General features: G+C 42.3%; 1 protein-coding gene across 2 annotated transcripts in view; it reads left to right on the top strand.

Annotated features, from left to right (window-relative positions):
- The first annotated feature begins 8,016 nt into the window (after positions 1 to 8,016).
- The window catches only part of LOC310991568 (endophilin-B2-like), a 33,923-nt gene continuing 28,553 nt past the window's right edge, over positions 8,017 to 13,386 (top strand). For both annotated transcript variants that reach the window (XM_083979321.1, XM_083979322.1), the window contains exon 1: positions 8,017 to 8,153. In XM_083979321.1, the coding sequence (XP_083835447.1) occupies positions 8,091 to 8,153 (63 nt within the window). In that variant the 5' untranslated portion in view covers positions 8,017 to 8,090. The remainder of the gene's footprint in view (positions 8,154 to 13,386) is intronic.

Here is a 13,386-nt window from a genome sequence, read left to right on the forward strand (position 1 = left end):
ACTACAAACTCAGTGACTGTGTTGCATCTGCATGTGAGCACAGTGCACATACGTAGTTGTCCCTATAGGACCATTCTGGGTGGTGGAGGATGTGGAGCAGCTTCTCGTTGTCTGCTTTCCTATAGTATTCATTCTTCTGCTCCTTTGACATAGACTTCCACTGTGGACACACAACAACAAACTGTCAGTAGGTACATATAATAGTGACACACAACTACATGCAGCTGCAGACCGACTATAGTGCACAGACACAAGCATGGAAACATATGAAGAGACTCTGCAATGCAAACTCCACCAGTGTGTTTGTGTCATAAAATGCTGGAGATACTAGACTGGTTCTCTGACTGTGAGGGTTTTGTCTTCAGCGTTGATTAATGCAGGAAATCTTTGACCACACTGTAATGAAGTGTGTGTGATAAGACACTCACCCTCTGTCCAAGGGCGGTGTTCACCGATGCAGCGTCCTTGATGTTCAATTCTGCAGCAACATTTGAACTTTGCTCCCTCCTGAAAATCATGAAGGCGTTGAGCGGCTTCTTGACATGTGGTCGCCCGTCGTCCTCTTGCCTCTCAGGTTTTTGCGTTCTATGGGAAACAATGAAAACAGAAGAAGAGCATGAAGCACCACTGAGGAAAACTGTGAGTAAAACAACCAACAGAAGTGGACGAGGATCTGGGTGGACAAGTTAGAGACAGGAGAGTGTTGATGAGCTCTGTCACAGATCTGGAGCCAGTCAGTGTGACGACGTACTGTGGCTTGGAGCGGGTCACTGGTGGAGCAGCAGGGGGAACGAGTGGGACTCCTGGAAGTCCGTACACCTTCACTCCGTTTCTACATGAACATCACCAGACACACACATTAGAGAAGAGAGAAAGTGTGTTTGCAGATGAAGACGGAGTCTCGCTGATGTGTGCATTTGTGTGTTTGCTGTTTCTTACAGTTCTCCGACGGGAACCATCTTCTCCATCGTGGTTTCAGAGAGCCTCGGTCCCTGCACTGGAGGAGCAGCAGGAGGAACAGGAGGGACTCCAGGAGGACGATACACCACTTCTCCATTCCTACATGAACAACACCAGACACACACATTAGATAAGAGAGAAGGTGTGTTTGCAGATGAAGACAGAGGCTCATTGATGTGCACACTTGTGTGTGTGTGTTTGCAATTATGTATCTGATACTTACAGTACTCCAACGGGAAGCATGGTTTCAGGAAGCCTCATCACTGACATGTTGGGATACTGGAAAAGCAACACAGCAATGTGCTAATGCTCCTGCAGTGGGTCATTTTCAATATATTACACAAACTCACATTAAATGTCTAAAGATGTATTTCTAAGCTATATGGAGCTTTTTGACTCATTAAGTTGTTTTGTGGACTCAAACTCTCAAACATTCACAATAATTCCAGAGACTATTTATTTCAAACCTCAGCAGTGGCTGTTAAGAGATGATCTTTTAGTTAAGAGACTGCTGTCAGACTGTGAAGCCTCACAATGACTCACAACACACAGAAATAATCTAATTAACATGCAGTTCAATTTAACCTGACACCCTCTTCTAAAAATGTGTCATTTTCTCATTGGGGTTTTGAACTGAAACAGCATAAAGTCAGGTTTGACAGTGACTGGTCCTTCATAGGTGTCACAGTAATCTGTCTGCTCCAACAGTGAAGATGCTTCACAGTGTGTTTGTGGTGAACCGGGGTCTTACCTGGGCTGTAGGAGAACTGGTTGAAGCTGCACCTCCTGGGACGATGTGCTGAGGCAGCTGATTTGGCAGGAATTGTAAGGTGAGAGGAGGTTATGAATTATGATTAACTGGCAGTCAGTGAGGATATTGATAAGCATCCTCACAGTTCTGTTAGTCTGAGATTAAAATAAAACTTCTGCTCTCCTTCTGTTTCCTGAAGCTTCCTCCATTAGTAACTCATCTTTTTGATATAAGTATTGATACAGTTCTTATGAATCTACTGTCTCTAACCTACACTTGGTGTCTTACCTGTTTCTGGCTGTACACTTGAGCTCGCTGTATCACAGTCGACTCACTCTGTGTTTCCAGTGGGACACAGGGAGCAGCCTGAACATTGTGGCCAGAGCTGTGTGGAGCTGCTGCATCAGGGGTTTCAGAGAGCCTCGGTCCCTGCACTGGAGGAGCAGCAGGAGGAACAGGAGGGACTCCAGGAGGACGATACACCACTTCTCCATTCCTACATGAACAACACCAGACACACACATTAGGTTAGAGAGAAAGTGTGTTTGCAGATGACGACACAGGCTCACTGATGTGCACACACGAACGCGCGTGTGTATGTGTGTGTGTGTGTGTGTTTGCAAATATGTTTCTGTTACTTACAATGCTCTAATGGGAAGCATGGTCTCCCTCATGGTTTCAGGGAGCCTCATCACTGACATGTTGTGATACTGGAAGCACAAACACAAACAGTACAGGTGATTAGACAAACTGTATCATCATCATACAGAATACAGCACTGTGCTAATGCTCCTGCAGTGGGTCATTTTCAATACATTACTACACAAGCAACTTCATAAAACTCCCATCAAATGTCTAAAGATGTATTTCTGAGATACATCCACCTACAAACTGGCTTTTTTTTAAAAATTAAAGTTGTTTTGTGGACTCAAAACCTCTGTACAAACATTCACAACAATTCCAGAAACTATTTATTTCAAACCTCAGCAGTGGCTGTTAACGTTAATACTGTAGGCCTATAAGAGATGATCTTTTAGTTACAGTCAGAGACTGCTACTCACAACACACAGAGAGAATCTAATTACGTAACACGCAGTTCAATTTAACCTGACACCCTCTTCTAAAATGTGTAATTTTCTCATTGGGGTTTTGAACTGAAATGGTGTTAAGTCAGGTTTGACAGTGACTGGTCCTCTGTTTGCTGAAGCTTCCTCCATTAGTAACTAACTAACTTTTTGACAAAGGTATTGGTAAAGTAAAGTTCTTGTGAATCTACTGTCTCTAACCTACACTTGGTGTCTTACCTGTTTCTGTCTGTACACTTGAGCTCGCTGTATCACAGTCGTCCTACCCTGTGTTTCCAGGGGGATGATGGGAGCAACGTGAACATTGTGGCCAGAGCTGTGTGGAGCTGCTGCATCAGGGGTTTCAGAGAGCCTCGGTCCCTGCACTGGAGGAGCAGCAGGAGGAACAGGTGGGACCCTGGGAAGTCCAAACACCACTTCTCCATTTCTACAACAACACCAGACACACACATTAGATAAGAGAGAAAGTGTGTTTGCAGATGACGACAGAGGCTCACTGGCTTACAGTTCTCCAACGGGAAGCATGGTCTCCCTCATGGTTTCAGGGAGCCTCATCACTGGTATGTTGTGATACTGGAAGCACAAACACAAACAGTACAGGTGATTAGACAAACAAACTGCATCATCATCATCTACATCCTACTACATGTACAAGATGTATATCTAAGCTACATCCACCTGCAAACTGGAGCTTTTTGTGGACTCAAACCCTCTGTACAAACATTCACAATAATTCCAGAGACTATTTATTTCAAACCTCAACAGTGGCTGTTAAGAGATGATCTTTTAGTTAAGAGACTGCTGTCAGACTGTGAAGCCTGCCTCACAATGACTCAAGAAAGAATCTATTTAACGTGCAGTTCAATTTAACCTGACACCCTCTTCTAAAATGTGTAATTTTCTCATTGGGGTTTTGAACTGAAACAGCATAAAGTCAGGTTTGACAGTGACTGGTCCTTCAGGTGTCACGGTGATCTGTCTGCTCCAACAGTGAAGATGCTTCACAGTGTGTTTGTGGTGAACCGGGGTCTTACCTGGGCTGTAGGAGAACTGGTTGAAGCTGCACCTCCTGGGACAATGTGCTGAGGCAGCTGATTTGGCAGGAGCTGTAAGGTGAAAGGGAGGTTATGAATTATGATTAACTGGCAGTCAATAAGGATATTGATAAGCATCCTCACAGTTCTGCTGGACTGAGATTAAAATAAAACGTCTGCTCTCCTTCTGTTTCCTGAAGCTTCCTCCATTAGTAACTAACTCATCTTTTTGATACAGTTCTTATCAATCTACTGTCTCTGTGGTGTCTTACCCGTTTCTGGCTGTACACTTGAGCTCGCTGTATCACAGTCAGCTCACTCCGTGTTTTCAGCATGACAAAAGAAGCAGTGTGAACATTGAGACCAGAGTTGTGTGGAGCTGGAAAGAATCTAAGATTTTCTCTGTCTACTGATGGAGGTTGGATGGAGCTGTATGGAGCTGCTCCATCAGGGGTAAATCCAAAGTACTGTCTGTCTACTGACTGAGGTTGGGGGGAGAACCACATCTCAGCAGGGAGAGTGGGAACAGGCAGCAGGGGGGAAGGGTAGGGTGTATCTCCCATCACCATGTCATCTACCATGGCCTTCACTCTATCAATAACCTCATTCCAATTCATCTTCTGGATGACTTGATCGAATTCTGCATTGAGATCCATGACGTTGATGTGATGTCGTCACTTCTCTCTGATAATGAACCTGTAACATTATCAGGAAGCTGCTTTTCAGACGTTTTATAGGGAAGGACATGAAGTTGTAAAAGTACCAATTACCAAGTAACCTACAATTTACTCCTTCACATCATTTCGGAGGGAAATAATGACTTTGCAGATAAATACTTTTTTAAGCTTATTTAACAAATGAATGATCATTATTAATCCCATAATATAGGCTAATATATAATAATCAGAGCTATTTTGCACATGAAACTTTCAAAATGTACTAAAATATACTTTATTTCATGGTTTTTATTTCCACCAAAGTAAAATATCTGATGCTTCTTCATAGGGATATGGGTATAACTAGATTATCCATCAGCTAATATGAGTTTACTCAACATTTTCTCAAGTTGGTGAATACTCTTATATAATGTATCTGTTTGAATAGTTAAGTCAAGTTAAGGTTTGACACACACAAAAAACTACCAAAAACTTCAAAAACTCTTTGTTTGCAAACAATGGATTCTGACTCTGCTAAAATCCTTGTAATTTCAGTACTTACGTGCTGCGTTCACTGATGGTCTGGTTATCTGAAAATGGACATTTGTCTTAAAAAATTGACGCTGTTTATCTCAAACTCTCAAACTTTCTCTCTCTCTGGAACTCCGTCAACAGGTGAATGGAACCAGAATCTCTCATTGTGTGTCGTGTTCCATAGTATGACATCATCGCTGATTAATTTGAATATTCTCTGTGCAGCTCAGATAGAATCACATTATTGCTTCAGTAATAACCAATACAATTTACTGACCACCACTACTACCATTATCAATGTCCCATCACTCTAATACTCCTCCACTCAGTTCATGCACATTAATGTATTGGATTTCCATATGGGCATACAGCTAAGATAAACACTGAGATTTTTCAGCTCAGTTATTTTAGAGGCCATCACCTTATCCTTATTCAAGTGCTGCCAAAATGGACACATACATTCTGTAGATGGTCTATTGTTGCAAATGGTGTTTATATCCAGGAGACTATACAATAATTATCTTGCTATAATTTATTTCATAACCACCACATTTTCTTTGTTGCTGGGTGTTTAGTGACTCAAAGTCACCAAAATATTTGAAGGTGTGTAACGCGTCGAGTGCTTGCAGGTTTTTCTTTCTTTCTTTCTTTCTTTCTTTTTTTTTTTTTTAAGTTTAATGTGAAACAGGCAAAAGAAATACCCATGTGCTTTCATTGTCTAAACCTGTGTGAAGGCGTATAAACCATGTTTCGCGAGGGCACAGCCAATAAGACAGCTTTGGGGATACCAACATCATGGAGTTGAAAGCAAAGATTGCTTTAGTTCTGCTCTGGCAAGAATTCAAAAACTTTTCATATTTAAATGCATGGTATTGTATGTTTTTATGTATTTTGGACATCCTGGCTGCAAATCAATTTCCCAACTGGGACAATAAAGATAACTTTGAACTTTGAACTTTGAAAGCTGCTTAGACCCTGATTATTCCTATGTTATCCATTTACACTTGACCTTAATATGCCTCATAAGATGTTTTTTGTGTATAAACTGTTGAGTTACATTTTTGTGTCTTCTGTAAATTGTATAGGCTACAATACAAATCTGTTGTACAGAAAAGAAAAGACATGTTTGTTTTTTTCATTTAACACTTTTATTGATTCTTTCCTTGAGATTTCTTTTTCTTTCTTTTCTTTTTCACCTTTACTCTGCCTCTTATTATTATAACCTTTATTTAACCAGGTTTGTCCCTTTGAAATCCAAGATCTCTTTTGCAGTAGAGACCTGGCCAAGAATGGCTGCACATAAAGTTTCAACACATTAATCATAGACTTAAAAAACAAACAAACAAATCGAATACAAATAACAACTGAATTTTCAAGATTAGTTACATGAATTTAGCCTACAAGTTTAGTCAAAAAAAAATAAAATAAAGAATTTGCGCTCAAATAAAACATTTGCACTTCTGAAGACTGGTTGTAATGGAATTTATCATGGACTTGGATACATTCAGAGATACCAGACTTTGGAGTTCGAGCTCTGACTGGAAAATGTTCCATGTACTTGGAGCAGAAAATCTAAAAGCTTTCTTTTATCATCCGTTTTCTTAAAACGGATGATAAATAAGATGGATTCATCTCAAGCCTTGTAAATCAGCACATACCAATGGCCGAGCCAGCGCACATATAAAGATGGCCAATTTACTTTAGTGTAGCCTATAAGACACAATGATGAGTTAGAGCTCCACAGTTTGTGATAAACCTCAGAGCACCATAGTATCCAGCATGTGGAGGCATTGGGCGGAGGCAAACACATCACCATAATCAATAATCAGAAGAAAGGTTGACTCCACCAGTTTTTTGTTCCATCCTAAAAGAAAAGCAAGACTTATTTCTGAATAAAATCCAATTATTTGTGACAGTGACAGACTGACTTGACCTTGCTGATTTAGAATTAATGAAAAAAAAAGTTTTATTTTATCAGCATTTAGAACAAGTTGCAGTTGGCAGAGTTGTTCTTGCAAGGAGGGTTGCTGCCAAGTTTGATCTCTGTCAACATGGGGATCAAAACACATATTTGACATCAGGAGTCACACATTACACAGACTGAAGACTGACATGAAGTTGCTTAGGGCGTTTGCGCTCTTTACAGCAAGTATATCATGGCCCTTAGACCCTTTCTGTGTGCATTTGTGTGTGTGTGTGTGTGTGTGTGTGTGTGTGTGTGTGTGTGTGTGTGTGTGTGTGTGTGTGTGTGTGTGTGTGTGTGTGTGTGTGAGTGAGAGAGAGAGAGAGAGAGAGAGAGAGAGAGAGAGAGAGAGAGAGAGAGAGAGAGAGAGAGAGAGAGAGAGATTATGGGGTGGGGTGGAGGGGTTGATTGATCATGTGTCAGCAGGTGTGTGCATGTATTGTTTTGATGTTTACTTTGAAACTGCAAACAGACTGCAACAGAGTCAAAACCAATTTCCCCACGGGAGACAATAAAAGAGATAATTGTAGTGAATGGAATTGAATTGAACAGATATTTTAGATAAATGTAGCCAAGGCTATGGTAGAAAGGGATCAGTGGAATAGTTGATAAACTGGTGAGATATCAGCGGAAACCCAGCTGAATTGGTCCAGTATGATTTCTGTTAACATTGTAATTAATGACCTAAACAATCACATAGGCTACAGACAGAGCCAATTGGACACATGATCATTTATCCTGTGTGTGTGTGTGTGTGTAGGCCTATTATAGGCTTGTGTCTGTTTGTACTTTGACAGTAGGCCTAAAGAAAGTGATTAAAACCCACGTATTCCGTGTAAATAACGAGAAACAGGAGACCGTCCTCGTTATAAAATAGGATTGTTTGTCCATAGCCATGTTTTTAAAAATACAACGACATGCTGCATTTAAATTAACTGTTACGTTTTGCTTTTGAATATTGACGTAACGACCCTTCACCCGCGCGGTGGTCACGTGATTTCTGACGTGGGGCCATAACAGCTGGTGTCGAGTGGTCTCATCTGCCTCCAGTGTCACATCACTTAGCTGCTGCTGCTAGTTGCTGTTGCTGCTGCTCCAAAACACACGATGGATTTTAACGTGAAGAAACTGGCCTCAGGTGCCGGACTGTTTTTCACACGAGCCGTCCAGGTAAGTTAACGAAAAGCTCGTGCGAAGTGGTCTCGAGCAGCCGCTACTGAGACAGCTCCTTTCGTTTTGACAGCCAGCTGGTTAGTGTGTGACGTTACTGACGTTACTGATTACCTGCACGGCACAGGACAAGAGCGGCCGTTACTGTGCGGTATCTCGGCTAGGCTAACGTGGCGTTACAGAGTCTCAGGTGTCGTTACGTTACACTGTGTGGGCTAACGTTAGTGAACAGTATGAGGGGCTAACGTTACTGTGCAGTATCTCGGCTACGCTAACGTTACGTTACACTGTGTAGGCTAACGTTAGTGAACAGTATGAGGGCTAACGTTACTGTGCAGTATCTCGGTTATGCTAACGTTACGTTGCACTGTGTAGGCTAACGTTAGTGAACAGTATGAGGGGCTAACGTTACAGTGCAGTGCGGGCTAGGCTAACGTTACGTTAACGTTACACTATGTGAGCTAACGCTAGTGTACCGTATCTATGCTAACATCAAGGTACAGTAAGTTACCCGTGCTAATGCGGTAATGGTACTTTAGTTACGTTAGCATAGAAAACACATCCCATATACAACCCAGCGCCATCTAATGCAGTTATCGACTCTCTGTTGTTGTGAGCCACTTTAATATCACGTCCATCTTTCTAAATCAAGCTAACGTGACGCTTGCTAATGCGAAACAACCATTAAGTCGATTATTAAAGGCTTCATAACTTGTTACTGGTAGTCCATGGGCCAGACCAGATTTTGGTACCACTCAGAGTGGCAAAGTCTAGTAACATTTTTTGAAAAGGTATATGTCCATAGATGATATTTTGGTATGATAACCCATCCTAAGTGGTAGCTTTTTGACAGTTATCAGCTCATAAAGTTATCAACCCCCTGCAAAAAATAGGCCTCTAAACGCAGGGGGCATATCTTGTTTTGTGCTCATTTTCAGACCTTTACTCATATGTTATGAGGGCATGTTTGGTAGCATTTTAAAGTGTACAATCCCAGCTTTCATTTAGACCTAGTTTTGGGCCTATCTAAAAAATATAAAGGTCACATGGTCAAAGGTCAATCTGTCTCAACAACTATTTTTCCACTATTTTCGCCTAAACTGTAGTCTTTCTTTTAACACTGTGAAATGTAGGAACAGCACTGACACAAATAACAAAAACTGAAATACTCACAGGACTGTAACAATTCAGGAAATGCATAATCTTCCCATAATTTCCTACTATGAGGGATGATTATGGGTCTTAAAGTGGAACATGGGCCCAGGCGAGAATTGTCAATAACTGCTAATTCCTCTGTATTTCTCAAAGAGTTTTTATGTTTTCTATACATCTTTGTCCTAGTTATAATCATCATCATCATTATAGTCCAGAGTGAAGGCAACTTCTTCATCCTCCTCCACCCTCTGATTTGTTCATTTGTTCATTTCTGTACACTCGAGATTGTTGGTGAGGCCAGGGGCATGTCCAGAGTATTTTCTGGTGGGGGGCACATGGGGTAGCAACAGTGAATCCGGGGGCGTGGGGGGGTGGGCACCCAAGTAACACCCAAGTAACAAAAATGAAGGCTACCACTGATCGCTCTCTTCAATATTTATATTGTACAGTTACACACTATTTATAGTATGTCTTGCAGCATTAATGCCTATGACCTTTTCATTTTCCGTTGGCAGTGTCAACATTAAGATTATAATCAATCAATTACTAATCAACTCTATGTTATTAAAGGTGTACAGAAATGGGCGTTTGTCCTGTTTGTCGCGCCGAGTTGTCACGAGCTGCAACATGAATTTACCCGAGTAAGGAAAACGAATTTGATTGGTCGTTATGGAGCGGACGGGATATTCAAAGCTTGGGGCGAGACCGAGCTCCGTGTGTGTGTGTATGTGTCAGAAGTTTGACTGATGATGGATCCAATATCAGTGTCTGATGAATCGTGTACAGGCTGACGTATAATCCGTGCGCCTGAATTATCCAATGCGGAAAAAAAATATCACACTTTCATCCCGGATTTACTCAAAAATAGAATTTTGCACAAAGTTTGGCCTCCATCGTCTGATAGATGAGTTCTTACACTAATTTTATGACCCAGAGTGGGCTCAAATTCAATTTTCTTTTCTGTACACCTTTAACAAAAAGCTGAATAAGCAACATCAATTCTCAGTGAACAATATCTTATACTCTTACCCAGTAGTTAGAGCTCAGCTCTGGAGAATAAACATCTCAGTGTTTTGTGTAACAGTCAACATACAGAATAACCAGAACAAGTATTTCTCAAATATTGAAATTGACAACAATAACAATCTTACACCATTTTCTTTATTTAGTAGACAGAACACTGGGAAGTTTGCTGTATAGCCTACTACGTTTATTAGCGGCCTTAGGGCCGAATCTACTAAGATCCCAGATAAGGGGCGCTAAATTGCATGCTCGTAGTAAAATTTTGCGTGTTTGGTTAGCGCAAGCAAAATAGGCGATCTACTAAGAGTAACCCGCTAAATGACGACACGCACAAACCGCAGTATTTAAATGGGGGTTTCCATGGAGAGTGTGGACAGAGATCTGGATGGCCACAAACGCAGAATGAAAATTTGATCTGATGGATTAATAGAGGGACAAATAGACATATTGTCGAGCTGCAGCAGAAGAAACAAGGGAGATTATATGTGATTGGTAAAACAAGAAGAGAACAGATGAAGTACATAGAAGATGAAGAGAAAGGCCTATAAGGCAAAGAACAAAAGAAAAATGTGGTTCATCATAAAACCTCTGCAAACGAGGAAGAACTGCTGTGATCAGTGTTGGGCAGCAGGTGTCAACTCGGGTCTAAACGCCCTGACCAGAGGGATGCGTGTGCTAGATAAATCTATTTGCATCTACTCCTCCCAATATTTTGCACATTCTGGCAGAAACGCCCATATTTGCATATTCATTGAGGCAAACACGCTAAATGGATTGCACGTGCAATTTTGACCATTTGAGAGATGCAATCCTCGGTGCGCCCGCTTAGTAGATCAGCTCCAGCATGTGTTTGCGTGTGCAATCAAGTTTGCGGTTTTATACACACAAACCTTTAGTAGATCTGGCCCTATGGTCAGAAATGAGTGGGTCTGTACACTGAACATAGGAGTGGTTAAGAGCGTTTCACAGTGATTGACCACGAGTCATTGACCATTTATGGGCACCTGACCCCCACAAGGGGGGCAGGTGCCCCTCCATGCCACCATGGCAGACCCGCCCCTGGGTGAGGCAGGAGAAGTCTGGAAGCCTGCAGGTCTTTGTATGTGGTTGAAGGGTCTGACGGTGCTGAGTCCAGGCCAAATTTACCCCCAGGGGACAGTAAAGTATATATCTACAGTATCTAACTATCTATCTATCAACCGGGAGTTGTTGTGGGTGTGGTTGTGTTGGTCACTGTAGCATGTACAGCAACTCCAAAGCTGATCCCACAAGAGTTCAATTGGGTTGAGGTCTGGACCAGTCATACCTGTGACTGACACACACATGGCAGCACTTGGAGCTCAGTACAAGAGTGAATAGGCTACCCACGGGAGGATATTGCAGGGGATTTTGGCGTTTTTGGGAGGCACTACCCACTCATCCTGGCATCCCAGCTCTTCTTAAAGAATTAACTTCAACCTGTGTGCTTGATCCCATTCCATCTAGCTTCATCAATAACTGTCTCTCCATCATCACTCCTCTCATCACTTCAATTATCAACACCTCCCTCACCTCGGGTTTTCTCCCTTCTTTAATGAAGCATCCTGAAGAAACCTGGTCTCAGTCCCAACATCATGAACAATTTCTGGTCAATTTCAAACCTTCCATTTTTCTCTAAAATACGTGAACGTGTCATTTATGCCCAACTGAAAACCCATCTCAGCTAACAACCTATTTGAACCATTTCAATTTGGATTCCATAGACAATACAGGCAGCTCTTTAAAATCACCAATGACATCCTCCTCGCCTCAGACTCCGACCACCTCACCATCCTCATCCTTCTCGACCTCACCACAGCCTCGGACACCATCAGTCACTCCATCCTCCTCTCCTGCCTTTCCTCCACCCTAAACATCACTGGAACTGCACCCTCTTGAATTCAGTCATATCTGCTCCTCCACTGTCCCCCTGTCCCAAGGTGTCGCCCAAAGTTCGGGGCTTGGTCCCCTCCTCTTCATCCTGTACTAACATCATCCATCGTCAAGGTCTCCAGTTTCACTGTTGCGCCAATGACATCCAGCTTTACATTTCTACAAAATCCATCACTACTACCAGCCACACCACTCTCATCTCCTGCCTCAATAATATTAAATCATGAATGCAACACAACTTTCTGAAACTTAACTATGACAAATCAGATATTCTTCATTGATCCCAAATCTCTCACTAGATCTACAGACAACTTCACCCTTTCCATTGACACCATCTCCCTAACTCCCTCCCCCCACATCCATAACCTTAGAATTTCCTTTGACAGCACCCTCTCCTATGATCGCTACATCGCTCAGATAGCCCGGACTGCCTTCTTTCACTTATTGCCTGATTTCATCCCTCCCTTCGTCCTAACCCTCTCTGCTGCTGAAACCTTTATACGCCTTCATCACCACCAGACTTGATTACTGCAACAGCATCTTTTATGGTCTCTCATCCAGAACCCTCAATAAACTCCAGTATATCCAGAATTCTGCTGCCTACCTGCTCACTCATACTTGTCCCCATGACCACATCACCCCCGTCCTCCAAAACCTTCACTGGCATCCTGTTTCTTACCGTATACAGTTTCGATGCCAACCTCCTGTACTACCCCCCATGACCAAGCATTGGACCTGGGACGACAGAGCCTTCAGCATTGCTGCCCCCTCCCTCTGGAACTCTCTCCCCAAATCCATCTGCAACTGTACCGACCTGTCCACCTTTAAGACCCTTATCAAAGTCTTTGAAGCACTTCAAAATAAAATGTATTATTATTATTAGCTATTTAGCTGTGATACTCAATCCCAGTCCAACCTTGTCATAAAGGTGACTAATCAGGCTTTCCAACAATAATTGCTTGAATTTATATAGGCCTATCGCTTTTTGGCACTCAAAGCACTTTTACATAGTAATGGTGGTGGTAAGCTACAATTGTAGCCACAGCTGTCCTGGGGCAGACTGACAGATGTGGCTGCCAATGTGCACCAACAGCCCCCCTGACCACCACCAAACATGCATACACATCACACGAGGCAAGGTGGA

This window comes from Trachurus trachurus, assembly GCF_905171665.1.
Source record: "Trachurus trachurus genome assembly, chromosome: 9".
NCBI classification, from domain to species: domain Eukaryota; kingdom Metazoa; phylum Chordata; class Actinopteri; order Carangiformes; family Carangidae; genus Trachurus; species Trachurus trachurus.